The 27,948-nt window shown below is 48.8% G+C and overlaps 1 protein-coding gene across 1 annotated transcript in view; it reads right to left on the minus strand.

Annotated features, from left to right (window-relative positions):
* ren (renin) overlaps positions 1 to 27,948 on the minus strand; it is a 77,969-nt gene that overhangs the window by 43,964 nt on the left and 6,057 nt on the right. Inside the window, exons 2-3 of the mRNA XM_070859219.1 lie at positions 4,000 to 4,147; positions 333 to 456 (exon numbers count right to left, since the gene is read on the minus strand). Coding sequence (XP_070715320.1) covers positions 333 to 456; positions 4,000 to 4,147 — 272 coding nt within the window. The remainder of the gene's footprint in view (positions 1 to 332; positions 457 to 3,999; positions 4,148 to 27,948) is intronic.

Here is a 27,948-nt window from a genome sequence, read left to right on the forward strand (position 1 = left end):
TGTGGGTTCTAGTGCCCTCGCCAAAAGGGGGCACTTGTTTTAATGTTCTATTAAAATAGTTGGAGAGCTGTTGAGTTGGGAGGGGCTTAGCCAGACACGTGATGTTCAACAAGACTCAATAAAACCCCAGCCAGTTGGGTTCGGGGGGATCCACATTGAGGCAGGTGGTTGTGAGCCTGGGGATGAACTGGTAATGTGTAGTGTGATTGTTAAATCTTTTGCTAATAAACCAACTAGTTCTTAATAGCAATGTGTTGCTATGAATTCTTAAGCAAAGAACACATGAAGCAAATACATTACAGCGGCCTTACAACGATCCAGAGAACACTTACAGCAAGCAGCGTAGATGGGTGAACAGTTCATGGATGGTATCCAGAGGTTGGCTGACCCTGTGTCGAAGATGACTTTAAAGGTTTGTGAAGGTGTCCCAATGCTGATCTCCCCAAAGTACTGGGTCTGAAGAGGACAACACAACAATAACAAACTTGCATTTATATAGCGCCTCTCGCAACCTCAAGACATCCCAAAGTTCTTTACAGCCAATAAAAAAAAAGAACGACTTGAATTTCTATAGCGCCTTTCACGACCGCCAGACATCCCAAAGTGCTTTACAGTCAATGAAGTACATTTGGAGTGTAGTCACTGTTGAAATGTGGGAAACGCAGCAACATATTGCGCACAGCAAGATCCCACAAATAGCAACTGATTATGACTAGATAACCTGTTCTTTTGTTATATTGATTGAGGGATAAATATTGGCCAGAACACCAGGGAAAATTCCCCTGCTCTTCTTTTAAATAGTGCCATGGGATCTTTTACATCCACCTGAGAGAGCAGACGGGACCTCGATTTAATGTCTCATCTGAAAGACAGCACCCCTGACAGTGCAGCACTCCCTGGAATGGCAGTCTAGTTTTTTGTGCTCAAGCCTCTGGAGTGGGACGTGAACCCATGGAGGTGAGAGTGTTATACCCACTGTAATAACGGAAAAACAGAATCCTATGATAATGCAAGCTTGGGTTATCAGAAAGAATCAACGTCACACTCAGTCAGCCTGCTTCATGCATCCCTCCCATCGCGAACACCAACCCTGATCTCTGGAAGGAGCACAGGTTGAGCCTCAGTCCCGGGCAGGAGCTGGTTCCACCCAGCACTCGTTCCCACCCCCAAACCATGGCCAAGATCGGGAACTCATGTCGTGTGGAAGCTCAGGACCGAAGTCTCTCACTCCACCATGTAGGCACGTGCCCACGATTGTGTCTTGTGCCCATGACTGAGAGACAGTGTCAGTGTGTGCGCTTCACTCATGCCCAGTAATGCCACCGTCGCAATATTAAAGAGAATAAGTTAGAATGTCAAGGCATTCCGTTTTCTGTTGGTGTTATTTTTAGGGGAGTGTCCAAGTTCTAATGAAGTATAAAACCGCAGTTTGGGGTGGGTGGGGTGGCTTGACCCATCCACCTCCATGGCACGAACCTGGTATTGCAGTACTTCCAGGAACGGTGCAGTGGCTCTAGGCCTTTTGGCTAAGAGCATTGGCGCAGAGTGATCCTTGGCGTGTGCAAGGTGACCTCTGGCGTTTGTGATTTGACAAAGAATTGGAAAGATTGGCTACGAATTTCAAAAAAAAAAAAAAGAAAATGCAGTTTGGGTGGAAAAGAGGGAAGTTATGAAGACCGAACTGATAGACAGCAGCTGGAGCGGGGGTGGGGGGATGCAGAAATTGAAACCAGCGATAGGGACAGGAGCTGGGGCCCATGATTCAGGTAAAATCTGGAGCAAGAGCCAGAGCTGGACCCAGCTGAAGTCAGGAGCCAAGTCCCAGGAAACAGAGGGAACGGGCCCAGAATCAGAGACCGGAGAGAGACCCAGAACTGAATTTCTGATTTATTTCTCCCTTCACCATCCTCAGACCTCCAGGCTACGATTTGTGTGGCTAACTCGCTCCCAGCCTCTAGCATTATCATCATCGGCAGTCCCTCGGCATCGAGGAAGACTTGCTTCCACTCTTAGCATGAGTTCTTCGGTGACTGAACAGTCCAATATGAGAACCACAGTCTCTGTCACAGGAGGGACAGATAGTCGTTGAGGGTAAGGGTGGGTGGGACAGGTTTACTGCACGCTCTTTCCGCTGCCTGCGCTTGTTTTCTGCATGCTCTCGGCAGAGGCTCGAGGTGCTCAGCGCCCTCCCGGATGCACTTCCTCCACTTAGGGTGCTCTTTGGCCAGGCACTCCCAGATGCCGGTGGGGATGTTGCACTTTATCAGGGAGGCTTTGAGGGTGTCCTTGAAACCTTTCCTCTGCCCACTTTGGCTCGTTTGCCGTGAAGGAGTTCCGAGTAGAGTGCTTGCTTTGGGAGTCTCATGTCTGGCATGCGAACTATGTGGCCTGCCCAGCGGAGCTGATCAGGTGTGGTCAGTGCTTCAATGCTGGGGATGTTGGCCTGGTCGAGGACGCTAACGTTGGTGCGTCTGTCCTCCCAGGGGATTTGTAGCGTCTTGTGGAGACATCGTTGGTGGTATTTCTCCAGCGACTTGAGATGTCTACTGTACATGGTCCATGTTTCTGAGCCATACAGGAGGGTGGGTAGTACTACAGCCCTATAAACCCTGAGCTTGGTGACAGTTTTGAGGGCCTAGTTTTCAAACACTCTTTTCCTCAGGCGGCCGAAGGCTGCACTAGCGCACTGGAGGCGGTGTTGGATCTTGTTGTCGATGCCTGCTCTAGTGATGCCTCTAGCCTCTAGCAGTGCAATGCTGATGGCTAGTAGCGTTGAGGGTATCTCTTCCACCCAGGGCCGGATCAAGGGCCTGATGGGCCTGGGGAAAACTGATCCTAATGGGCCGATCGTTACGTTTGTTCATGTTCATTATATTACTTATATGATTCTGATTCGGAGTATGAAAACAAAGGCCAGTATATTTAACAATGAAAGCATATATTCTGTACCAAAAAGGTATATATTCTGGTTCTGATAACATTGCAATACAGGTTGAACCTCCCTTATCCGGAATCCTTGGGACCTGGCCTGTTCTGGATAAGGGATTTTTCTGGACGAGGGGTGGTCACGTTAAATTGGATGGTGAGGTACTGAGCAGGGGGATATCGGGACTGGCTGGCTTGGGGCTGGGAGTGCAGCAGAGAGATCATGGGGGTGGGTGGGGGGGGGGGCGTGGTGGATTGCGGGGTCAGGCCAGCGATTAAGGGAGTCGGCAGTGAGGAAGGGCTTCAATTTGTTCATGTTGGAGTTCTGCGCATGCGCCACCCGGTGGCCGGGAATGGTTTTGGACGAGGGGTGGTACCGGATAAGGGAGTTCTAGATAAGAGGTTCAACCTGTAGTAGATTCCTATATATATATGCAAATTTCTCTCAATAACATGAAATAAAACAGGCTAGTACATATTCTGTTCTGTATATAGGTGCATTAGTGTATATAGGAACTTCTGTATATAGGTACATTAGTGTATATAGGTACTTCAATATACAAGTACATTAGTGTATATAGGTACTTCTGTATATCAATATAAATAAGTGAATCTAGCCTGTATAAGCAAGTATATATCCTGTAGATACTTTACAAGATAACATTGCGAGACTTCCTGTGTGCGAATTTGGGAGGCCTTATTTTTTTTTCCTGCATTTATTTGTTGGGTCTATGTTCTTTGGTGAGCTTGGGGCTGCAACCCCATCCGCCCCGAGGTGAATCTGCCCCGCGGTTAATCCGCTCTATGGTTAATCCGCCTCGTGTGGTGAATCTGCCCCGTGGTGAATCTGCCCCGTGGTGAATCTGCCCCGTGGTGAATCTTCCCCGACTTCCACCAATTTTTGACTTCTTAAGACCGGAAGGAATCCTTCCTTCACTTGACAGCTGAACTCAGGAGCAAAGTGAGCAATCAACCTAGCGTCCCTCTCCGACAATCTACAGCACGGAGCTGCAACGCATTTACACTGCGACACCAAACATGACCGTAGAGTTTAAGCAGAAGGACCGCACTTACATCCAGGTAGTTGGTGAGGATTGTTGGTGCTGTTCCATTGCGCACGCTTGTCTGCAAGTATTTATTAACCTCCCGAGAGACGTCCGTCAGTTTCAATCCAAGTTGCCGCAGTGATTGGCGAACGGTCGGCATTTTATGGAGAGAGACCCTGTGGAGACAGGAATGGTTTCAAGCGAATGAAATGGTCACTCAGTCCATCAGTTGCAGTGCTTCCACAGGTCATGTACAAACTACACAATTATAAAGAAAGATTTGCATTTATATAGCGCCTTTCACGACCACCGGACGTCCCAAAGTGCTTTATAGCCAATGACATACTTTTGGCGTGTAGACACGATTGTAATGTGGGAAACGAGGGAGCCAATTTGCTGACAGCAAGCTCCCACAAATAGCAATGTGATAATGATCAGATAATCTGTTTTTTTGTTATGTTGATTGAGGGATAAATATTGGCCCCAGGACACCAGGGATAACTCCCCTGCTCTTCTTCGAAATAGCATCATGGGATCTTTTATGTCCACTTGAGAGAGCAGACGGGGCCTCGGTTTAATGTCTCATTTGAAAGATGGCACCTCCGACAGTGCGGGACTCCCTCAGCACTGCACCGGAATGCCAGCCTAGATTTATTGTGCTCAAGTCCCTGGAGTGGGACTTGAACCCACAACCATCTGACTCAGCGGCGAGTACATCAAGTTGTATTTATATAGCATCTTTAACATTGTATAACATTCCAGGGCACTTCACAGGAGTGTAGTTTAATCAGACAAAAACTGACACCGAGCCAAAGAAAGAGATATTAGGGCAGATGACCAATAGCTTGGTCAAAGAGATAGATTATAAGCAGCAATTTAAAGGAGGAAAGAGAGTTTGAGAGGTGGTGAGAGATTGTGTTGAATGGGCCTGGAGTTTAGAAGAATGAGAGGTGATCTCATTGAAACATAAGATTCTGAAGGGGATTGACAGAGTAGATGCTGAGAGGTTGTTTCCCCAGGCTGGGGGAGTCTAGAACTAGGGGGCACAGTCTCAGCATAAGGGGCTGGCCATTTAAAATAAGGAGAAATGTCTTCACTCAGAGGATTGTGAATCTTTGGAATTCTCTGCCCCAGAAAGCTGTGGATGCTGAGTCTCTGAATATATTCAAGGCTGAGATCGATAGATTTCTGGACTCCAGGGGAATCAAGGGATATGGAGATCGGACGGGAAAGTGGAGTTGAGGTCGATGATCAGCCATGATCTTACTGAATGGCGGAGCAGGCTCGAGGGGCCGTATGGCCTACTCCTGCTCCTAATTCTTATGTTCTTCTGAGAAGTTTAGAGAGGGAATTCCAGAGTTTAGGGCCTAGGCAGCTGAACCCACGGCCAATGGTGGAGCGAAGGAATTCAAGAGGTAGGAATTGGAGGAGAGCAGAGATCTCGGAGAGTTGTAGCACCGGAAGAGGTCACAGACTTAGGGAGGGGCGAGGGAAAGGATTTCAATACAAGGTTGAGAATTTTAAAATCGAGGTGTTGCCAGACCAGGAGTCAATGTAGGTCAGCAAACACAGAGGGTGATGAGTGAACGGGACTTGGTGCGAGTTAAGATACAGGCAGCAGAGTTTTGGATGAGCTCAACTTTACAGAGAGTGGAAAGTGGGAGGTTGGCCAGGAGAGTAGAGCTCCAAACTACCCATTTAATCTGGTAAGGAAAAGCTCTGCATACGCGCGCCCTGGTCCTCAAAGGTAACCAAGCAAAGCTCCAGAATATTCATCCCTTTCCCTCTTCAGACAACCTTCCTCTCTCCTAATCCATCTCTGCTGCGTTGCAACCATTGGACTAAGTCAGGAGAAATAGCGGTGGAGACAATGGGGAAATAGGGTGGTGACAATGGGGTCCGCATGCTTGACACGAGACTCCCAAAGCAAGCGCTTTACTCGGAACTCCTACACGGCAAGCGAGCCCCAGGTGGGCAGAGGAAACGTTTCAACAACACCCTCAAAGCCTCCTTAATAAAATGCAACATCCCCATCGATACCTGGGAATCCTTGGCCAAAGACCTCCCTAAGTGGAGGAAGAGCATCCGGGAGGGCGCTGAGCACCTCGAGTCTCGTCGCCGAGAGTATGCAGAAATCAAGCGCAGGCAGCGGAAGGAGCGTGCGGCAAACCTGTCCCACCCTCCCTTACCCTCAACCACTGTCTGTCCCACCTGTGACAGAGACTGTAATTCCCATATTGGACTGTACAGCCACCTGAGAACTCACTTTTAGAGTGGAAGGAAGTCTTCCTGGATTTCGAGGGGACTGCCTATGATGATGCTGGGGGTGGTGATGCCTACTGCCACCTCACTGCCCTGGTTTGTACCCCAGGAGCCTCTTCACTTACCTGCCACATGTAAATGCCAGCAAGGGTTTAGAGGGTTAGTTTATGAGGACAGCCTGCATAAACTCTTATCGAAAGATATAAGATACTGAGGGGGCTCGACAGGGTGGATGCAGAGAGGATGTTCCCACTCATGGGGGAATCTAGAACTAGGGGGCATAGTCTCAGAATAAAGGGTTGCCCATTTAGAACTGAGATGAGGAGGAATTTCTTCTCTCAGAGGGTCGAGAATCTTTCGATTTCTCTGCCCCAGCGAGTTGTGGAGGCTGGGTCATATTTAAGGCGGAGATAGACAGATTTTTGAGTGATAAGGGAGTGAAGGGTTAGGGAGAGCAGACAGGGAAGTGGAGCTGAGCCCAATATACTTGGCTTGTACCCCCTTGAGTATAGACAGACGAGGGGTGATCTAATCGAGGTGTTTAAAATAATGAAAGTATTCGATTGGGTAGATACAGAGAAACTATTTCCTGTGGTGAGGGGACCCAGAACAAGGGGACACAATCATTGCATAACAAATTAAAGTTAGGCCATTTAGGAGGGAAATCAGGAAGTAAGTTTTCACACAAAGGGTGGTAAGAATCTGGAACTCTCTTGCCCCCAAAAGGCTGTGGATGGTCGGACAATTGGAGCTTTCAAGACTGAGATCGATAGGGTTTTATCAGGTAAGGGTGTCAAGGGATACGGAACAAAGGCGGGTAAATGGAGTTGAGGTGCAGATCAGCCACAATCGGGCTGAATGGACTACTCCTGTTTCTATGGAAAGCAGTTCCTTTGGCACTGCCACTATCGCCAAATGCCCCAGAAACATGAAAAAAATAATTTGCATTTATGTAGTGCCTTTCATAACTTCAGGTAATTCCAAAGCTGCTTACAGCCAATGAAGTACTTTTGAAGTGTAGTCCCTGTTGTAATGTGGGAAACTCGGCAGCCAATTTGCGCACAGCAAGCTCCCACAATCAGCAGTGTGATCATTGCCAGATAATCTGTTTTGTTTTTAGCTGCTGGTTGAAGCGTTAATATTTGCCAGGACACTGGGAATAACTCCTCTGCTCTTCTTCGAAATAGTGCAGTGGGATCTTTTAATTCCACCTGAGAGGGCAGTTGGGGCCTCATATTTTTTAATTCTTTCCTGGGATGTGGGCGTCGCTGGCAAGGCCGGCATTTATTGCCCATCCCGAATTGGCCCTTGAGAGGAAGGTGCTGATTGGCCAATTAACATCTCATTTGAAAGATGGCACTTATGACAGTGCCGCACTCCCTCAATGTTGCACTGGGGCGTCAGCCTGAAATTTGCGGTCAATTATCTGAAGAGAGACTTGAACCCACAACCTTCTGACTGGGAGATGAGTGTGCTACCCACCGAGCCACTGCTGAAAGATCACCAATAGTATCCTTTAAAAGCCTTCCTAAAACTCAATTTTCAACCAAACCTGTCCTAATCTTTCAGGTGGACGTAAAAGATCCCATGGCACTATCTCAAAGAAGAGCAGGGGAAGTTATCCCCGATGTCCTGGCCAATATTTATCCCTCAACCAACATCACAAACACAAATGATCTGGTCATTTTTGTTATATATGTAAACTTATATATACTTAGTACAGCCACCAGAAGGCTGATTCCCTGGAGTCCCAAGGGATCCCATAATCCCTTGGGAGCACAGGTACTTAAGGAGGCCTCAAAGGCTGGAGAGGCACTCTGAAGACCTGCAATAAAAGACGAAGGTTGCACTTTATTTTGAGCTCACAGTATCCAGTCAGACTCTTTATTTTTACATAACAATTATCACATTGCTGTTTGTGGGAGCTTGCTGTGCGCAAATTGACTGCCGCATTCCCAGTGACAACAGTGATTACACTCCAAAAGTACTTCATTGGCTGTAAAACGCTTTGAGGCGTCCGGTGATCGTGAAAGGCGCTATATAAATGTAAGACTTTCTTTCCTTTGAATCCATCCCTTCCATGGCTCGCTAGCCACTCCTCTAACCTTTCCCATTTGGGAAAGGCCCCAGGCTTTTGATTTTAATGTTAAAATGACTACATAAAATGCAAGTTGTTATATAAAACTCGGAACAGTTCCAGCCATCTTGAGACTGAGAACTTGGACCTGAGACCATTTAACTGCACCTGAAACAGCCACAAGAGGTCACAAAACCCTTCGGGCCTCATCAGAGCAGAGAATAAGTGACTCCAGGGCATTGCAGTAAGGCCGCCTGAAATGCCAAAAGATTTTCTCACAGAGATTGAATTCTAAGCTTCTCACAAATATTCAACTGGATGCCGCCTTCTCTCAAGGTATCTGACCCCCACCTCGTGACCTCAAGTTGGCAGTGAAAACCTGCAGTCCTAAAATTAAATGACTGCATTGCTGTGGTAACCGAGAGTTTATTCCTTCCCAATCAACTCGATCGTTAACATTCGCAGATTAGGCAAATATTATGCAGCTGGGCTGTATTTTAAAATGTACAAGCTGTTCTCATCTCTTTCACATCCTCTTGTATTTCCCCGAGAGCGATATAGAACATGCGGTGCGTTGGTGAGCCAGAATTTCATGCAGCTCAGTATTGGAAAGGATCAAACCATTCCCTTTGGCCAGCATTCCAGACTCTGTGCTCCAGTTCTCAATTGCAGCCCCTCTCTGAATGCCCACCCTCGCACAATCTACTGATGTGAAATCTTGGTGTCTTTCTCAGCCCAGAGCTTTAAGCCCCACATCCAGACCCTCACTAAGGCTGCCAATGCCCAACTCCGAAACAGCGTCCGTCTCCACACCCGCCTCACTCAAATTTTAAGAACCTAACTAATAGGAGCAGGTGTAGGCCATATGGCCCCTCGAGCCTGCTCCGCCATTCAATCAGATTGTGGCTGATCTTCAACCTCAACTCCCCTTTCCTGCCCTATCCCCATTATCCCTCGATTCCCCTAGAGCCCAAAAATCTATCGATCTCAGCCTTGAATATACAGGCAACTCTCGATTATCCGGGTCCCTCGGGGATTGGGCTATGCCGGGTAAACGATTTCTCCGTCAGAGCGAGTTGACATTATAAAGTTGAAACTTCAATGAATAAAAACTGTGCAATCAGCTACAAACAGTAACAAGACAGTTAAGTATGGACATTACCGACATGCATGCAGGTGGCCTCGAGGAGGAGATTGTCTAGCTCCGGGGTTCCGGAGCGCGCTGCCTTCCCGGGCAGAAAGGACTCCAAACATCAGCGGTGGCCGCGAGAGACAGCGGCTGCAGCAGCGCGCAAACACACAAGGAGTTTTAAATGCCATTACAACGGTTTCCCGTTGCATCCGTGTGCGGATAATCGACAGTTGCCTGTACTCAACGACTGAGCATCCACAGCCCTCTGGGGCGGAGAATTCCAAAGGTTGCCTTTTCCTGAATGAAGACATTTCTCCTCATCTCAGTCCTAAATGGCCGTCGCCTTATCCTGAGACGATACCACCAAGTTGTAGACTCCCCAGCCTGGGAAAACAGCCTCTCAGCATCTATCCTGTCAAGCCCTCTCAGAATCCTGTATGATTCAATGAGATCACCTCTCATTCTTCTAAACTCCAGAGAGTATAGGCCCAATCTACTCAATCTCTCCTCATCGGACAACCCTGTCATCCCAGAAATCAATCTAGTGAACCTTCGTTGCACGTCCTCTAAGGCAAGCATATCCGGAGACCAAAACTGTACGCAGTACTCTAGGTGCGGCCTCAGCAAAGCCCTGCTGAAACCCTCAGGTACATCCTTGTTACCTCCAAACTCCACTGTCCCAATGCCAGCTTGCTGCCCTCCTGAGCTTCACCCAACATAATCAAGAATCATAGAATCATAGCAATTTACAGCACGGAAAGAGGCCATTTCGACCCTTTGAGTCCACGCCGGCAAACAAAGCTATCCAGCCTAATCCCACTTTCCAGCTCTTGGGTCTGTAGCCCTGTAGGTTGCGGCACTTCGAGTGCACATCCAAGTACTTTTTAAATGTGGTGAGGGTTTCGGCCTCTACCACCCATTCAGGCCGTGAGGTCCAGACCCCCAGCACCCTCTGGGTAAAGACATTTCCCCTCAAATCCCCTCTAAACCACCTTCTACCAATCATTTAAATCTATGTGCCCTGGTTGTTGACCGCTCTGCGAAGGGAAATAGGTCCGTCCTATCCACTCTATCTAGGCCCCTCATAATTTTATACACCTCAATAAGGTCTCCCCTCAGCCTCCTCTGTTCCAAAGAAAACAACCCCAGCCTATCCGATCTTTCCTCATAGCCAAAATTCTCCAGTCCAGGCAACATCCTCGTAAATCTCCTCTGTACCCTCTCTCGTGCAATCACATCTTTCCTATAATGTGACCAGAATTGCACGCAGTACTCGAGCTGTGGCCTAACTAGTGTTTTATACAGTTCAAGCATAACCTCCCTGCTCTTGTATTCTATGCCTTGGCTAATAAAGGCAAGTATTCCGTATGCCTTCTTAACCACCTTATCTACTTGGCCTGCTATCTTCAGGAATCTGTGGACATGCACTCCAAGGTCCCTATGTTCCTCTACACTTCTCAGTTTCCTACCATTTAATATATATTCCCTTGCCTTGTTAGCCCTCCCCAAATGCATTACCTCACACTTCTCTGGATTGATTTCAATTTGCCACTGTTCTGCCCACCTTACCAGTTGTTTGATATCTTCCTGCAGTCCACAGCTTTCTTCTTCATTATCAACCACACAGCCGATTTTAGTATCATCTGCAAACTTCTTAATCATACCCCCTACATTCAAGTCTAAATCAATGATATATACCACAAAAAGCAAGGGACCTAGCACTGAGCCCTGCAGAACCCACTGGAAACAGCCTTCCAGTTACAAAAATACCCATCAACCATTACTCTTTGTTTCCTGCCTCTGAGCCAATTATGGATCCAACTTGCCACTTTGCCTTGGTCCCATGGGCTTTTACTTTCGTGACCAGTCTGCCTGGTGGGACCTTATCAAAAGCCTTGCTAAAATCCATATACACTACATCATACGCACTGCCCTCATCGACCCTCCTTGTTACCGCCTTAAAAAATTCAATCAAGTTAGTCAGACACATAAGAACATAAGAAATAGGAGCAGGAGTAGGCCATTTGATCCCTCGAGCCTGCGCCGCCATTTAATAAGGTCATGGCTGATCTGTTCCTGGTCTCAACTTCACTTCCCTGCCCGCTCCCCAGAACCCTCGACTCCCCTATCGTTCAAAAATCTGTCTATTTCCACCTTAAATGTATTCAAATACCCAGCCTCCACAGCTCTCTGGGGTAGATAATTCCAAAGGTTCATGACCCTCTGAGAGAAGAAATTCCTCCTCATTTCAGTTTTAAATGGCAACCCCTTATTCTGAAACTATGCACCCTAGCTCTAGATTTCCCATCCTCTCTGCATCTACCCTGTCAAGCCCCCTCAGAATATTATATGTTTCAATGAGATCACCTCGCATTCTTCTAAACTCCAAGGAGTATCAGCCCAAACTGCTCAACCTTTCTTCATAAGACAGCTCCTTCATCTCATGAATCAACCTTGTGATCCTCCTCTGAACAGCCTCCAATGCAAGTAAATCCTTCCTTAAATAAGGAGACCAAAACTGTACGCAGTACTCCAGGTGTGGTCTTACCAATGCCCTGTACAGTTGGAGCAGGACTTCCCTACTTTTATACTCCATCCCCTTTGCAATAAAGGCCAGCATTCCATTTGTCGTCCTGATAACTTGCTGTACCTGCATACTAACTTTTTGTGTTTCATGTACAAGAACCCCCAGATCCCTCTGTACTGCAGCATTTTGTAATTGCTCCCCATTTAAATAATAATTTGCTTTTTTATTTTTCCTACCAAAGTGGATAACCTCACATTTTCCCACATTACAGTCCATCTGCCAAATTTTTGCCCACTCACTGAGCCTCTCTATATCCCTTTGTAGATTCTTTGTGTCCTCCTCACAACTTGCTTTCCCACCTATCTTTGTATCATCAGCAAATTTGTCAATGCTACACTCAGTCCCTTCATCCAAGTCATTAATATAAATTGTAAATAGTTGAGGCCCCAGCACTGATCCCTGTGGCACCCCAATTACAGGTTGCTAACCTGAAAATGACCCATTTATTCCGACTCTCTGTTTTCTGTTAATTAGCCAATCCTCTATCCATGCTAATATATTGCCCCCAACCTCATGAGCTTTTATCTTGTGCTGGAACCTTTTATGTGGCACCTTATCGAATGCTTTCTGGAAATCCAAATATACAACATCAACTGGTTCCCCCTTATCCATTCTGCTCATTACATCCTCAAATAACTCCAGCAGATTTCCCTTTAATAAAACCATGCTGACTCTGCTTGAGTGCATTATGATTTTCTAAATGTCCTGCTACTACTTCCTTAATGATGGACTGCAGCATTTTCCTAATGACAGATGTTAGGCTAACTGGTCTATAGTTTCCTGCTTTCTCTCTCTTTCCTTTCTTAAATAGAGGTGATACATTTGCGGTTTTCCAATCCGCTGGGACCTCTCCAGAATTCAGGGAATTTTGGTAGATTACAACCAATGCATCTACTATCTCTGCAGCCTCTTCTTTTAAGACCCTAGGATGCAGGCCATCAGATCCAGGGGACCTGTCCACCTTTAGTCCCATTAGCTTGCCTAATACTTTATCTCTAGTGATAGTGATTGTTTTAATTTCCCCACCGCGCCCCCCCCCACCCCACAATAGCTCCTTGATTATCAATTATTGGGATGTTTGTAGTATCCTCTACCATGAAGACCGATGCAAAATATTCCCTTAACAAATCCATGCTGATCTCTAACTTATACAGAGTTCACCGCCTGCATAAATTCCTCACCAATAACACCAATCCTTGCTGAGTGCCAGGTTGCCATCTCTGGTTGGACCTATTCCCGGAGGTTTCATCACATGACCTCCTGTCTCCATCCACCTGCCCAGTCAAACAGCCCTTTCCTTCACCCCCAATATTTTTATAACTGACAAATAAAAAGCAAAATAAATGATAAAAAGGCAACCCAAGCTGAACTGCATTAGTTCCGCCATTCCCTAGGCAGCACCATTTTGAAATTCTTGTACTCATCGAAAGATCCCTCCATGACTGCAGTCCTCCCAACTGTAATGTATTTGCTTCACGGTTTCTTTGCTTAAGAATTCATAGCAACACATTGCTATTAAGAACTAGTTGATTTGTTAACAAAGGTTTAACAATCACACTACACGTTACCAGTTCATCCTCATCATCATAGGCAGTCCCTCGGAATAGAGGAAGACTTGCTTCCACTCCTGAAGTGAGTTCTTTGGTGGCTGAACAGTCCAATACGAGAGCCACAGACTTTGTCGCAGGTGGGACTGGTTTGCCACACGCTCTTTCCGCTGCCTGCGCTTGATTTCTGCATGCCCTCGGCGACGGGACTCGAGGTGCTCAGTGCCCTCCCGGATGCACTTCCTCCACTTAGGGCGGTCTTTGGCCAGGGTTTCCCAGGTGTCAGTGGGGATGTCGCACTTTATCAGGAAGGTTTTGAGGGTATCCTTGTAACGGTATCGCTGCCCATCTTTGGCTCGTTTGCGTTGAAGGAGTTCCGAGTAGAGCACTTGCTTTGGGAGTCTATCCACTAGGCTCACAACTGCATACCTCATACAAAAGCAAAATACTGATGCTGGAATCGGTAATAAAAGCAGAAAATGCCTCTGTGGAGAGGAAGCAGAGTTAACGTTTCGGGTCGCTGACCCTTCGTCAGAACTGGAGAGTGTTCGGAAAGAACCGATTCTTAACAAGACCTGAAAGGGGGAGGGGAAGAAAGAACAAAAGGGAAGGTCTGTGATAGGGTGGAAGGCAGGAGAGATTGGAGAGACAAAAGGGATGATGGCCCAAATTCAAATGATAATGCCAGGAGTTAGAAAAACATTTGTCAAGATAGGGTGTGAATGGCAGGATAATGACCGACTGCCATTAGAGACAAGGAGAAAAAAAAAGAACAGACTCTGGGTGGGGGGGGGGGGGGCAAAGGGAGCCAAAGATTGGCAACGGTTACACTCTGAAATTTTTGAACTCGATGTTGAGTCCAGAAGGCTGTAAAGTGCATAAATGAAAGATGAGGTGCTGTTCCTCAAGCACCCTGAAACGTTAACTCTGCTTCCTCTGCACAGATGCTGCCTGGCCTGCTGAGATTTCCAGCATTTTCTGTTTTTACTGCACACCTCATCGTGGATGACCTAGACCCAAATGACTGGGGTTTTATTGAGTCTTGTGAACACCACGTGACTGGCTAAGCCACTCACAATGCAACAGATCTACAAACCCGAGAGCATCCTCACTAGGTGCATATATTACACTGACCTCTTCCAGCTGTAAATCCCCACCTGCATATCCCACTCTTCTAACTCTACTCCCTCATGTGTTCCATCCTCTCCTTGTTCCACCACCGGTGCTGGATTCTTCTGCCATTTTGCCCTCGCATTCTGCAATTCTCACCCCTAACCCTCACCTTTTCTCCTGCTCAAGTCCTAGTGTGAAATGCTTTGGGATGCTTTGCTATGGAAAAAGAAAATGAAGGAGCTTGCATTTATATAGCGCCTTTCTTGGCCCCCAGGACGTCCCAAAGCACTGTACAGCCAACGGAGTACTTTGAAGTAATGTAGCAATTGCACTGTTGGAATGTAGGAAAACAGGCCATTTAAGACCGAGATGAGGAGCAATTTCTTCACTCAGAGGGTTTTGTATCATTGGAATTCTCTACTCCAGAGAGCTGTGGATGCTGAGTCGTTGAGTATATTCAAGGCTGAGATTCATAGATTTTAGGATTCGAGGGGAATCGAGGGATATAGGGATCGGGAATTTAGGCCAAGATCAGTTCAGCCATGATCTTATTGAATGGTGGAGCAGACTCGAGGGGCTCCTATTACTTATGTTCTTATGTTCCATACGAGGGTGACTGGAGGGTGACTGGAGGGTGAGGGGATTTGAGTACAGAGGCAGGGAGGTGTTACTACAGTTGTACAGGGCCTTGGTGAGGCCACACCTGGAGTATTGTGTACAGTTTTGGTCTCCTAACTTGAGGAAGGACATTCTTGCTATTGAGGGAGTGCAGCGAAGGTTCACCAGACTGATTCGCGGGATGGCGGGACTGACATATGAAGAAAGACTGGATCGACTAGGCTTGTATTCACTGGAGTTCAGAAGACTGAGAGGGGACCTCATAGAAACGTTTAAAATTCTGACGGGTTTAGATGCAGGAAGAATGTTCCCGATGTTGGGGAAGTTCAGAACCAGGGGTCACAGTCTAAGGATAAGGGGTAAGTCATTTAGGACCGAGATGAGGAGAAACTTCTTCACCCAGAGAGTGGTGAACCTGTGGAATTCTCTACCACAGAAAGTTGTTGAGGCCAATTCACCAAATATATTCAAAAAGGAGTTAGATGTAGTCCTTACTACTAGGGGGATCAAGGGGTATGGCGAGAAAGCAGGAATGGGGTACTGAAGTTGCATGTTCAGCCATGAACTCATTGAATGGCGGTGCAGGCTCGAAGGGCCGAATGGCCAACTCCTGCACCTATTTTCTATGTTTCTATGTTTCTATGTTTCTATGACTGTGTTGGTAACAGCACATTTCCTGTAACATCTTACTGCCTTCCTAAGAATGGCAGGAAATGTTCCGAAAACAACTTTCATTTATATAGTGCCTTGAATATAAAATAAAATCTCGCGAAGAGAGAAAAAAATTCAGTAGGTACAGAATCAGATGCTAAGTGGCCCCGGTATCTTTAAGAGTTGCTCTCTGTTGGACAATTTCTCCAATTAACCGCAAATAAAAACTTCATAAGACATTTGAAACAATTTAAATTGTTGTTACCAGTGGTTCAACAGATTGCTCAAATCACAGAAACCATACAAGGGTGGGGGGAGGGGAGCGGGGGGGAGGGTTGGCGGAGTCAAGCCGCAATCTCGCCGACCGGGGCGAGACCGGGACGCTGGGGTCAGTGGCGGGAGGCGGAGACGCTCCTCGCTCCAGCCTGCATGGTCTGAAGACTCTTACATAAGGAATAGGAGCAGGAGTAGGCCATTCGGCCCCTCGAGCCTGCTCTGCCATTCAATGAGATCATGGCTGATCTTCTACCTCAACTCCACTTCCCCGCACTGTCCCCATATCCCTTGATTCCCTTAATATCCAAAAATCTGTCGAGCTCTGTCTTGAATATACTCTTAGTGAGTTGGAGTGAATGGTGAGACATAAGGGTGACCCCACACCCCTCTGGGGTAGAGAATTCCAAAGATTCACCACCTCCCGAGAGAAGAAGTTTCTCCTCATCTCAGTCCTAAATGGCCGACCCCTTATTCTGAGACTGTGACCCCTGGTTCTAGACTCCCCAGCCAGAGGAAACATCCTCCCTGCATCTACCCTGTCAAGCCCTGTAAGAATTCGGTATGTTTCAATCGGACCACGTCTCAGTCTTCTAAACTCCAGAGAATATAGGCCTCGGCCAATCTACCGTGGATAGGGCTTGTTAAGCCCACCCTGTGAGGTTGCCGGCCAATTAAAAGGAAGCAGGTCTGATGACATAATTTGATGACGCGTCATCAGCTGGTTTCCTTAAAGGGACCATGCTCACATTGATTTTAACAGCTGTGCTGTCAGTGTTTTGCAGCATTAAGGTGCAGCAAACGCTGACAACCACTGCACAGAGCTGCATGGCTGCACCCAGGCTCTCCCATCACTCCATGTGCTTATGGAGGGAGTCACAGTACGCAGGGAGGTTCTCTTCCCTTCCAATGGACGGAAGAGACCTCCCTAGGACACCAACACAGCCTGGTTGCACATTGCACAGGAGGGCACAGGCAGGGATGTCGTTAGGAGGACCAGGCTGTAGTGGTGCAAACCTTTCATTGATTTCCGTAGATCACAAAATGTCAATGCAAAGCCACACTCAACCTCATCCCGCTGTGCCACTCATCACATCCGCATCACTCTGCCTTCCCTACCCTACTCCTGCACATCCTTGCTCACACCAACTGACCTTGCACCTCCACCCATCCCTCTCTCTCTATCTACGTTATCACATCCCCCTCTCACTAGCCACCCCTCACATTCACCCTCATCCTTGTCCAATCATACTAACTAACAACACACATGGGTAGGGACTTGGGTCTTTTAGCCTATGTTCATGTAGAGTTTCTGCTAATGTGTTCTCAAACAAACATTGAAATCTTAATTTGGAACACTTTGCATTCTTGGACAGATTTGTGTGAACCTTTGGAAGTGGCTTCGTGAGTTGTAGTGAATGGTGAGACATAAGAGTAACCCCCCCCACAATGGTGATAAGTGTGAAAGGAATGACCTCGGCATTGCAGGGATGCCTTATGGTGGTGATGTGGGGTGTTAGCCAGGATGTACAGCGTCAAGTGAAGTAAATCTGGCCATGGTGAGGTCATCCCTGGAGTCCTGAGCAGCAATGTGTTCGGGTGCTGATGCCCTGTGTCCTGTACAGCAGCAGGTGATTATGGAGAAGGTTGGTGTTGTTGTTGGTGATGCTGGTGTGTGTTAGTGATGTTGGTGTGCCTGATAATGCTGGTGTGGGGCTGATCATGGTGGGATTCTGAGGACCAAGCTGAGAATTTCTCAAGGGCACCGATGCTGCTGGAATAGATGGCAGCTGAAGTTGAGATGACAGAAGCGATCTGTCAATGGTGAGATAGGTTGCTCCAAGGAGGTGACAGTGGATAGAGAGTTCAGTGCAGACACCTCCAAACTGCATACAGCGCCAGTGTCTTCCAAATCCTGAAGGCTTCAGCCTCTGAGATTGGAAAGTGAACAGCTGTGAAATGGTAGCTTTTATACCAATTCTGCAGCTGTCAACTAGTCAAAGCATTGAAAAGTCATTGAGAACCCGACGCACACACCTGATGGGAGGCCTGAGAGAAGAAAGCTCCTGAAAAACTTATACCTGGTCAAATTATTTTTAAATACCTCTCTTCTAAGGTGATCCCTCGAATCGAGGATGACTTGCTTCAATGTCAAAAAGGGATGAGTTCAATGAAGGTGTTCCAATGAAGGACCTAATATTCCAGGTCCTGAACTACATCTTGAAGGGTGGAAGATGTCTGTGCGTGGATTTTTTTAACGTGTGGTGGCCGTTGCACACCAGCCACCACACGGGCTTGACAGAGCCAGGTCTTGGTCCAGTGGCAAAGGTAAACCAGGACAACTGGAGACCAGCTCTGCTGCACGGACCTAGTGCTCACACATATCGCAGTGTGGGCTGGCCCGTGCTGACCCTGGGCCCTCGCCTCTTCTGGGCCCCGAAAATACCTCTGAACTACCTCTTGCTGATGTTGATTGGCTGGCCCGTCGCTTGGTGTCAGGTCTGTGAACCGCAGCAAGACCCGGCACTTTGGAAACTGACACGGAGGCGGGTTCAGAGTGGGATCCCGCCCTGCTGTCAAGCGCTCGCGGGACTGGGAAGATTCCAGCCCAAGTGTATAAACATGACGAGAGGTGTAAATCAGTGCGTGAAAATGTTAAAAGGTGCAGTGGCCGGTGTGAGCAGAGTGCAAGATATTCATTTAGAAATGTAACTACAATCAGTTACCCAGAGTGAGTGCAGTGGGCACAGATGGGAACGTAGTTTATGATTCTCAATACCTCTTCAGATGAAGGGATTAAATATTTATGCAACCTTAATTGCATTAGTACAAAGACCAATTTAAATGCAAATGTACTCTGGCAGTTAATGAAATCCAGGGGTTACATATTTAGTTATGTGATGCAGATTACATCAGGGCAGAAAGCAATTTAAATGCTAATACGCTCTGGCAGTTAATGAGCATCCAGGAATTAACAGGAGCCTGAACATTTGACAGGTTAGAACTCAGAAGGTGTGAACAGGAAAGGCCATTACTGTCAGGGGGAATCGCCACCATAGAATCATAGCGTACAGAAGGAGGCCATTCTTTGGTGGAGCTATCCAATTAGTCCCACCATGTCCGCCTTTTAGAAGATTAGTTGATGTTTTTTGCTGTGAAGCCGCATTTTTTATGAATTTATTTCCCTCCACTCCTGAAAACACGGGCTCCCTCTGAGGTATGTAAGCCACCTTTATGCCTAAGTTTCAAAGATGAATATCAGCAGGCTCTTTGAGCACAGAGAGCATCGCAGCCATGCCTGCTCCTGTCACTCACCCAACTTCCAAAACCCCCCACAAGTGCACCGGACAGCAATTTGCATTTATATAGCGCCTTTGAGGTAGTAAAACGCCCCAAGGCGCTTCACAGGAGTGTTCTCAAGCAAAATATGACACCGAGCCACACAAGGAGATATTAGGACAGGTGATCAAAAGGTTGGTCAAAGAGATAGATTTTCAGGAGCGACATAAAAGGAGGAGAGAGAGGTAGAGAGAGGCGGAGAGGTTGAGGGAGGGAATTCCAGAGCCTAGGGCCAAGGTCACTGAAGGCACGGCCGCCAATGGTGGAGTGATGAAAATTGGAAATGCACTGTCTCAATATCTCCTTATGTGGCTCGGTGTCAAATTTTGCAAAGCGCTCATGAAGTGCCTTGGACATTTCACATATCAAGTTATTGTTGATAACTGACAACATGGGGAGAATTTTACTTATCAACGTACTGGGAGTATGGGTGGGGGGAGGGTGGAGGTGGGGTGTCTGGTAGCGTACAGGAAACCTGGAATCTGGGTCTGCCCAGCACAGAGCGTGCGTCTTTCATCATTGACAGTTTCCCCCTGGGAGTCAGCCTGAGTGACAGGCTTGGCTTCCAGTTGGGGCGGGGAGCATTCCGGAGGAGGGCGCAGGGCTCTGACCCCAATGTAATGTATTTGCTTCATGGGTTCTTTGCTTAACAATTCATAGCAACACATTGCTATTAAGAACCAGTTGGTTAAATAACAAAAGTTTAACACTCACACTACACATTATCAGTTCATCCACCAGGCTCATCGTGGATCCCCTGAACCAACCAGCTGGGGTTTTATTGAGTCTTGTGAACATCACGTGACTGGCGAAGCCACCCACAATGCAACAGCTCTACAAACCTGTGAGCATACCCGCCAGTGCATACGAAAGGATATACTTGCCTTGGAGGCAGTTCAGAGAAGGTTCACTAGGTTGATTCCAGGGATGAGGGGGTTGACTTATGAGGAAAGGTCGTGTAGGTTGGGCCTCTACTCATTGGAATTCAGAAGAATAAGAGGTGATCTTTGTTGTGTATCTGTAAAGCATGCACTCCCATGTTCCACCACCAGGGAGCTCATCCTCTAAAGTCCCAAGGGATCCCAGCAAGGGAGCACTGTATATAAGCCGGCCCCTAAGGCCTGTTCCTCACTCTGGAGTGTCTTATTAAAGACTGAGGTCACTGTTACTTTAACCTCCCTGTGTGCAGCCTCATCTGTGTTAGGAACACAATACGAATCCAATGCAAAGCTGCAGCAAACTGTGGGCATCCTGGATAATTATCGGAGGGTGAGGACTGGGAAGCCTATGTCGAACGGCTAGACCAGTACTTTGTAGCGAACGAGCTGGACGGAGAAGGAAGTGCTGCAAAAAGTAGAGCGGTCCTCCTCAGTCTGCGGGGCACCGACCTACAGCCTCATGAAGAATCTTCTGGCTCCGGTGAAACCCACAGATAAGTCGTATAAGGAGCTGTGTACACTGGTTCGGGAGCATCTTAACCCGAGGGAGAGCGTGCTGATGGCGAGGTATCGGTTCTACACATGCCAGCGATCTGAAGGTCAGGAAGTGGTGAGCTACGTCGCTGAGCTAAGACGACTTGCAGGACAATGTGAGTTTGATGGCTACCTGGAGTAAATGCTCAGAGACGTTTTTGTACTGGGCATTGGCCACGAGACCATCCTACGAAAACTTTTGACTGGAGAGACACAGACCCTCAGTAGGGCCATTGCGATAGCACAGGCGTTTATGTCCACCAGTGATAACAGCAAACAAATCTCTCAGCACATAAGTGCTAGCAATGTTCATAAATTAACTGGAACTGTGTTTGCGAGCAGAAATGTACAGGGCAGAAACCATGAGTCTGCAATTGCCAGCAGGCCTCAGATGACCCAGATGACTCAGAGTCCCCAACAAAGGATGAATGCAAGGCAATTCACACCTTGTTGGCGTTGTGGAGGCTTCTAATCAGCCTATTCATGCCGCTTCAAAGGGTATGTTTGTAAGAGCTGTGGAACAATGGGGCACCTCCAACGAGCTTGCAGCCGAGTTGCAAGCTCTGCAAAACCTGCTAACCACCACGTGGCAGAGGAAGATCACTCCATGGTGGATCAAAGCAATTTCGAGCCTCAGAGAGAGGAGGCAGATGCTGAAGTACACGGGTTGTACACATTTTCGACGAAATGTCCACCTATAATGCTAAATGTAAAATTGAATGGCTTACCCGTTGCCATGGAACTGGACACTGGTGCTAGCCAATCCATCATGAGTAAAAAGATGTTTGAGAGACTGTTATGCAACAAGGCATTCAGACCAGCCCTGAGCCCCATCCACACGAAACTGAGAACGTACACCAAAGAGCTTTTCATTGTCCTAAGCAGCGCCCTGGTCAAGGTCACCGAGGAGGCATGGTGCACGAACTGCCACTCTGGATTGTCCTGGGGGATGGCCCCACACTGCTTGGAAGGAGCTGGCTGGGCAAAATCCGCTGGAAACTGGGATGACATCCGAGTGCTACCACGTGTCGATGAGGCCTTATGTACCCAGGTTCTTAACAAATTTCCTTACCTTTTTGAGCCAGGCATTGGAAACTCTTCCGGGGTGAAGGTGCGGATTCACTTGGTCCCAGAGGCACGACCCATTCACGACAAGGCGCGAGCGGTACCTCACATGATGAGGGAGAGAGTGGAAATCGAATTGGACAGGCTGCAACACGAGGGCATCATCTCCCCAGTGGAATTCAGCGAGTGGGCCAGCCCGATTGTTCCAGTACTCAAAAGTGATGGCACGGTCAGGATTTGCGGCGATTATAAAGTAACTATTAATCATTTCTCGCTACAGGACCAATACCCGCTACCTAAGGCAGATGACCTATTTGCAATGCTGGCAGGAGGCAAGACGTTCACCAAGCTCGACCTGACTTCGGCCTACACGACGCAGGAGCTGGAGGAGTCTTCGAAGGGCCTCACCTGCATCAACACGCACAAGGGACTGTTCATCTACAACAGATGATCGTTTGGAATTCGGTCGGCTGCAGCGATCTTCCAGAGAAACATGGAGAGCCTACTCAAGTCGGTACCACGCATGGTGGTTTTTCAGGACGAGATATTGGTCACGGGTCGGGACACCGTCGAGCACCTACAAAACCTGGAGGAGGTCCTCTAGCGACTGGATCGCGTAGGGTTGCGGCTGAAGAGGTCGAAATGCGTCTTCATGGCAACAGAAGTGGAGTTTTTGGAGAGAAAGATCGCGGCGGACGGCATTCGGCCCACAGATGCCAAGACAGAGGCTATCAGGAATGCGCCCAGGCCACAGAACGCATGGAGCTGCGGTCGTTCCTGGGACTCCGCAACTATTTTGGTAACTTCCTACCGGGGTTAAGCACCCTCTTAGAGCCCCTACATATGTTATTGCGCAAAGGTGAGAACTGGGTATGGGGAAAAAAACCAAGCAATTGCTTTTGAGAAAGCCAGAAACATTTTATGCTCCAACAAGCTGCTTGTATTGTATAACATGTGTAAAAGACTTGTGCAAGCATGTGACGCGTCGTCGTACGGAGTCGGGTGTGTATTACAACAAGCTAACGTTGCGGGGAAGTTACAACCTGTCGCCTATGCTTCCAGGAGCTTATCTAAGGCTGAGAGGACTCACAGCATGATTGAGAAAGAGGCATTAGCGTGTGTGTTCGGGGTAAAGAAAATACATCAGTACCTGTTTGGCCTCAAACTTGAGCTGGAAACCGATCACAAGCCCCTCACATTCCTGTTCGCTTAAAACAAGGGGATAAATACTAATGCCTCAGCCCGTATACAAAGGTGGGCACTCGCGCTATCAGCGAATAACTATACCATCCGCTACAGGCCAGGCACCGCGAACTGTGCGGATGCTCTCAGTCGGCTGCCATTGCCCACCACGGGTGTGGAAATGGCGCAGCCTGCAAACTTGTTGATGGTGGCGCAGCCCGCAGACTTGTTGATGGTCATGGAAGCGTTTGAAAATGATAAATCACCTGTCACGGCCCGCCAGATTAGGACTTGGACCAGCCAAGATCCTCTGCTGTTCCTAGTAAAAAACTGTGTACTGCATGGGAGCTGGGCCAGCATCCCCGTTGAAATGCAAGAGCCAATCAAGCTGTTCCAGCGGCGAAAGGACGAGCTGTCCATTCAGGCAGACTGCCTGTTGTGGGGTAACCGCGTAGTGCTACCAAAAAAGGGCAGGGAGACGTTCATCTCGGATCTCCACAGAATACACCCGGGTATAGTAATGATGAAAGCGATAGCCAGATCCCACGTGTGGTGGCCCGGTATCGACTCTGACTTGTGTACTGCAATGCAGCGTGTGTGCTCAGTTGAGCAACGCGCCCAGAGAGGCACCACTAAGTTTGTGGTCCTGGCCCTCCAGACCATGGTCGAGGATCCATGTCGACTATGCGGGCCCGTTTCTCGGTAAAATGTTCCTGGTGGTGGTGGATGCTTTTTCAAAATAGATTGAATGTGAAATAATGTCAGGAAGCACCACCATCATTGAAAGCCTGAGGGCCATGTGGGCCACCCACGGCCTGCCTGACATACTGGTCAGTGACAACGGGCCATGTTTCACCAGTGCCGAATTTAAAGAATTCATGACCCGCAATGGGATCAAACATATCACCTCGGCCCAGTTTAAACCAGCCTCCAATGGGCAGGCAGAGCGGGCAGTACAAACCATCAAACAGAGCCTTAAACGAGTCACAGAAGGCTCACTCCAAACCCGCCTGTCCCGAGTACTGCTCAGCTACCGCACGAGACCCCACTCGCTCACAGGGGTGCCCCCGGCTGAGCTACTCATGAAAAGGACACTTAAAACCAGACTCTCGCTGGTTCACCCCAACCTGCATGATCAGGTAGAGAGCAGGTGGCAGCAACAAAATGTAAATGATGATCGCGCCACTGTGTCACGGGAAATTGATCTGAATGACCCTGTGTATGTGCTAAACTATGGACATGGTCCCAAGTGGATCGCGGGCACGGTGATAGCTAAAGAAGGGAGTAGGGTGTTTGTAGTCAAACTAGACAATGGACAGATTTTCAGAAAGCACCTGGACCAAGCGAGGCTGCGGTTCACAGACTGCCCTGAACAACCCACAGCAGACACCACCTTTTTCGAGCCCACAACACACACCCAAAGGATCAACGACACCACGCCGGACCAGGAAAGCAAACCCATCTTATTAAAGACTGAGGTCACTGTTACTTTAACCTCCCTGTGTGCAGCCTTATCTGTGTTAGGAACACTATAATCTTATTGAAATGTATAAGATTATGAGGGGGCTTGACAAGGTGGATGCAGAGAGGATGTTTCCACTGATAGGGGAGACTAGAACTAGAGGGCACGATCTTAGAATAAGGGGTCGCCCATTTAAAACAGAGATGAGGAGAAACTTCTTCTCTCAAAGGGTTGCAAATCTGTGGAATTTGTTGCCTCAGAGAGCTGTGGAAGCTGGGACATTGAATAAATTTAAGACAGAAATAGATAGTTTCTTAAATGATAAGGGAATGAGAGGTTATGGGGAGCGGGCGGGGAAGTGGAGCTGAGTCCATGATCAGATCAGCCATGATCTTATTGAATGGTGGAGCAGGCTCGAGGGGCCGTATGGCCTACGCTTGTTCCTATTTCTTATGGTCTTAATTACTATCGGGGTGGGGGCCGATCAGAAGCATTCCTGCTCCTCCCGGCCCACAGGTGGCGCTCTCCACGGCAGTCCTCGCTGCTGCCGGCTTTCCCCGAGGCTGGCCGCAGGTTAAATCCAAGGCTTCCAGCCTACTTAACATATTTTAAATGCCAAGCTGCCTCCTGGGAGTGGGTTGGTTGCCCACGCGGGTAAATCCAGGAAGTCGACAGGTTGGAGCCAGCGGCTTCCTGACACACCTTGAATTTTTGGCCACTTAACTCCCCCACACCCACCCGCGCACCCACCTTAAAATTCCCCCCCATATTTTTCTGCGTTGCTATTTAGAATATGACATATTCACGAGGTTGTTTCCGGAGATGAGGGGGTTGACATGAAGATAGGTTGAGTAGGTTGGGTCTATACTCATTGGAGTTCAGAAGAATGAGAGGTGATCTTATCGAAACATATAAGATAATGAGGGGGCTCGACAAGGTGGATGCAGAGAGAATATTTCCACTCATAGTGGAAACTAAAACTAGGGGCCATAGTCTTAGAATAAGGGGCCACCCATTTAAAACTGAGCTGAGGAGGAATCTCTTCTCTCAGAGGGTTGTAAATCTATGGAATTCTCTGCCCCAGAGAGCTGTGGAGGCTGGGTCATTGAATATATTTAAGGCGAAGATAGACAGATTTTTGAGTGATAAGGGAGTAAAGGGTTATGGGGGGCAGGAAAGTGGAGCTGAGTCCATGATATCAGCCATGATCTTATTGAATGGTGGAGCAGGCTCGAGGGGCCAAATGACCGACTCCTGCTTCAATGTTCTTATAGTGGGCACAGCATCGAAGCAGAAACTGCACAGCCAATGGCCGCTGTACTTTCAGTCATTCCACAGTCGATCCCCACTACCTCGGTTTAAATCTGTACTGCCGATGTTTGGGTTTTGCCTGCCACGGATAACACATTTGCACACAGTGCAATGTAACAGTCAAACTGTTTGTGTTCGACATTTATTTATTCTGGAGGGATTTTCTGGCTAAACAAACAGATGGAGGAGCAGATTAGCAACAATAAATACTTAAACAGGAAACGTGGTTAAGCAAAAAGCTTAAAAGAAAAGAATCGTTTTATCAACCGAACCGTGTAATGTTTATGAACCCGGTCTTTCAACCAGTCCCAATTAGCTCCTCATTTAAATGCAATCAGAAAACGCATTCAAAGTCAATGAACCAGTTAAGTCTAAAGGGGAATGAAATAGTCCCTTTGTATAGCCATGTTAGCACCTCCGGGGGGTGCTAACGGGGCGTAATAGCGTTTTCACCCGGGGGAGGGAGACATTACCGCCTCCCAGGAAATTGCCCCGGAGGCTTGGGGGGCGCTGTCCCGGCAGCACCGCGTCCCTGGTGGCGCAGCAGCGGCCATTAAAGGGGCTGCAGAATGCACAGAGGCTCTCTCCTTTAATGGAAAGGGAGGGTCGTTGCAGGGCATTAGTGCTTCGTGGAGCATGTGTGTAGCATTGGGCTCCTCCGCGCAGTGTTGGAATCAATGGTGCGCTACCACCCTGGGAGCCCCCCTCAAAGGAAGCGGAGCGCCAGAGACAGCGGGAGAGACTGAGCCGGAGACAGTGGGGGAGACAGAGGCCGGAGACAGCGGGAGAGACTGAGCCGGAGACAGCGGGGGAGACAGAGGCCGGAGACAGTGGGGGAGACTAAGCCGGAGACAGCGGGGGAGACTGAGCCGGAGACAGCGGGGGAGACTGAGCCGGAGACAGCGGGGGAGACAGAGGCCGGAGACAGCGGGGGAGACAGAGGCCGGAGACAGCGGGGGAGACAGAGGCCGGAGACAGCGGGGGAGACAGAGGCCGGAGACAACGGGAGAGACTGAGCCGGAGACAGCGGGGGAGACTGAGCCGGAGACAGCGGGGGAGACTGAGCCGGAGACAGTGGGGGAGACTGAGCCGGAGACTGAGCCGGAGACTGAGCCGGAGACAGCGGGGGAGACAGAGGCCGGAGACTGAGCCGGAGACAGCGGGGGAGACTGAGCCGGAGACAGCGGGGGAGACAGAGGCCGGAGACAGTGGGGGAGACAGAGGCCGGAGACTGAGTCGGAGACAGCGGGGGAGACAGAGGCCGGAGACTGAGCCGGAGACAGTGGGGGAGACAGTGGGGGAGACAGTGGGGGAGACAGAGGCCGGAGACTGAGCCGGAGACAACGGGGGAGACAGAGGCCGGAGACAGCGGGGGAGACAGAGGCCGGAGACTGAGCCGGAGACAGTGGGGGAGACAGAGGCCGGAGACTGAGCCGGAGACAGTGGGGGAGACAGAGGCCGGAGACAGTGGGGGAGACAGAGGCCGGAGACAGTGGGGGAGACAGAGGCCGGAGACTGAGCCGGAGACAGTGGGGGAGACTGAGCCGGAGACAGCGGGGGAGACAGAGGCCGGAGACAGTGGGGGAGACAGAGGCCGGAGACAGCGGGGGAGACAGAGGCCGGAGACAGTGGGGGAGACTGTGGGGGAGACTGTGAGGGAGACAGAGGCCAGAGACAGTGGGGGAGACAGCGGGAGAGACTGAGCCGGAGACAGCGGGGGAGACAGTGGGGGAGACTGAGCCGGAGACAGCGCTCCGCTTCCTTTGAGGGGCGTATGGTCTAATTCCGTGTCGTGGGTGGGGGGGGGGGGGCGGGGGGGGGAGTGGACTTCCAGGCCTGGTGCAGGAAGTCCCAGCCCCGGAAGGTTACCACCCCTAATCGGGACG

Source organism: Pristiophorus japonicus, chromosome 17 (assembly GCF_044704955.1).
Source record: "Pristiophorus japonicus isolate sPriJap1 chromosome 17, sPriJap1.hap1, whole genome shotgun sequence".
Lineage (NCBI taxonomy): Eukaryota > Metazoa > Chordata > Chondrichthyes > Pristiophoridae > Pristiophorus > Pristiophorus japonicus.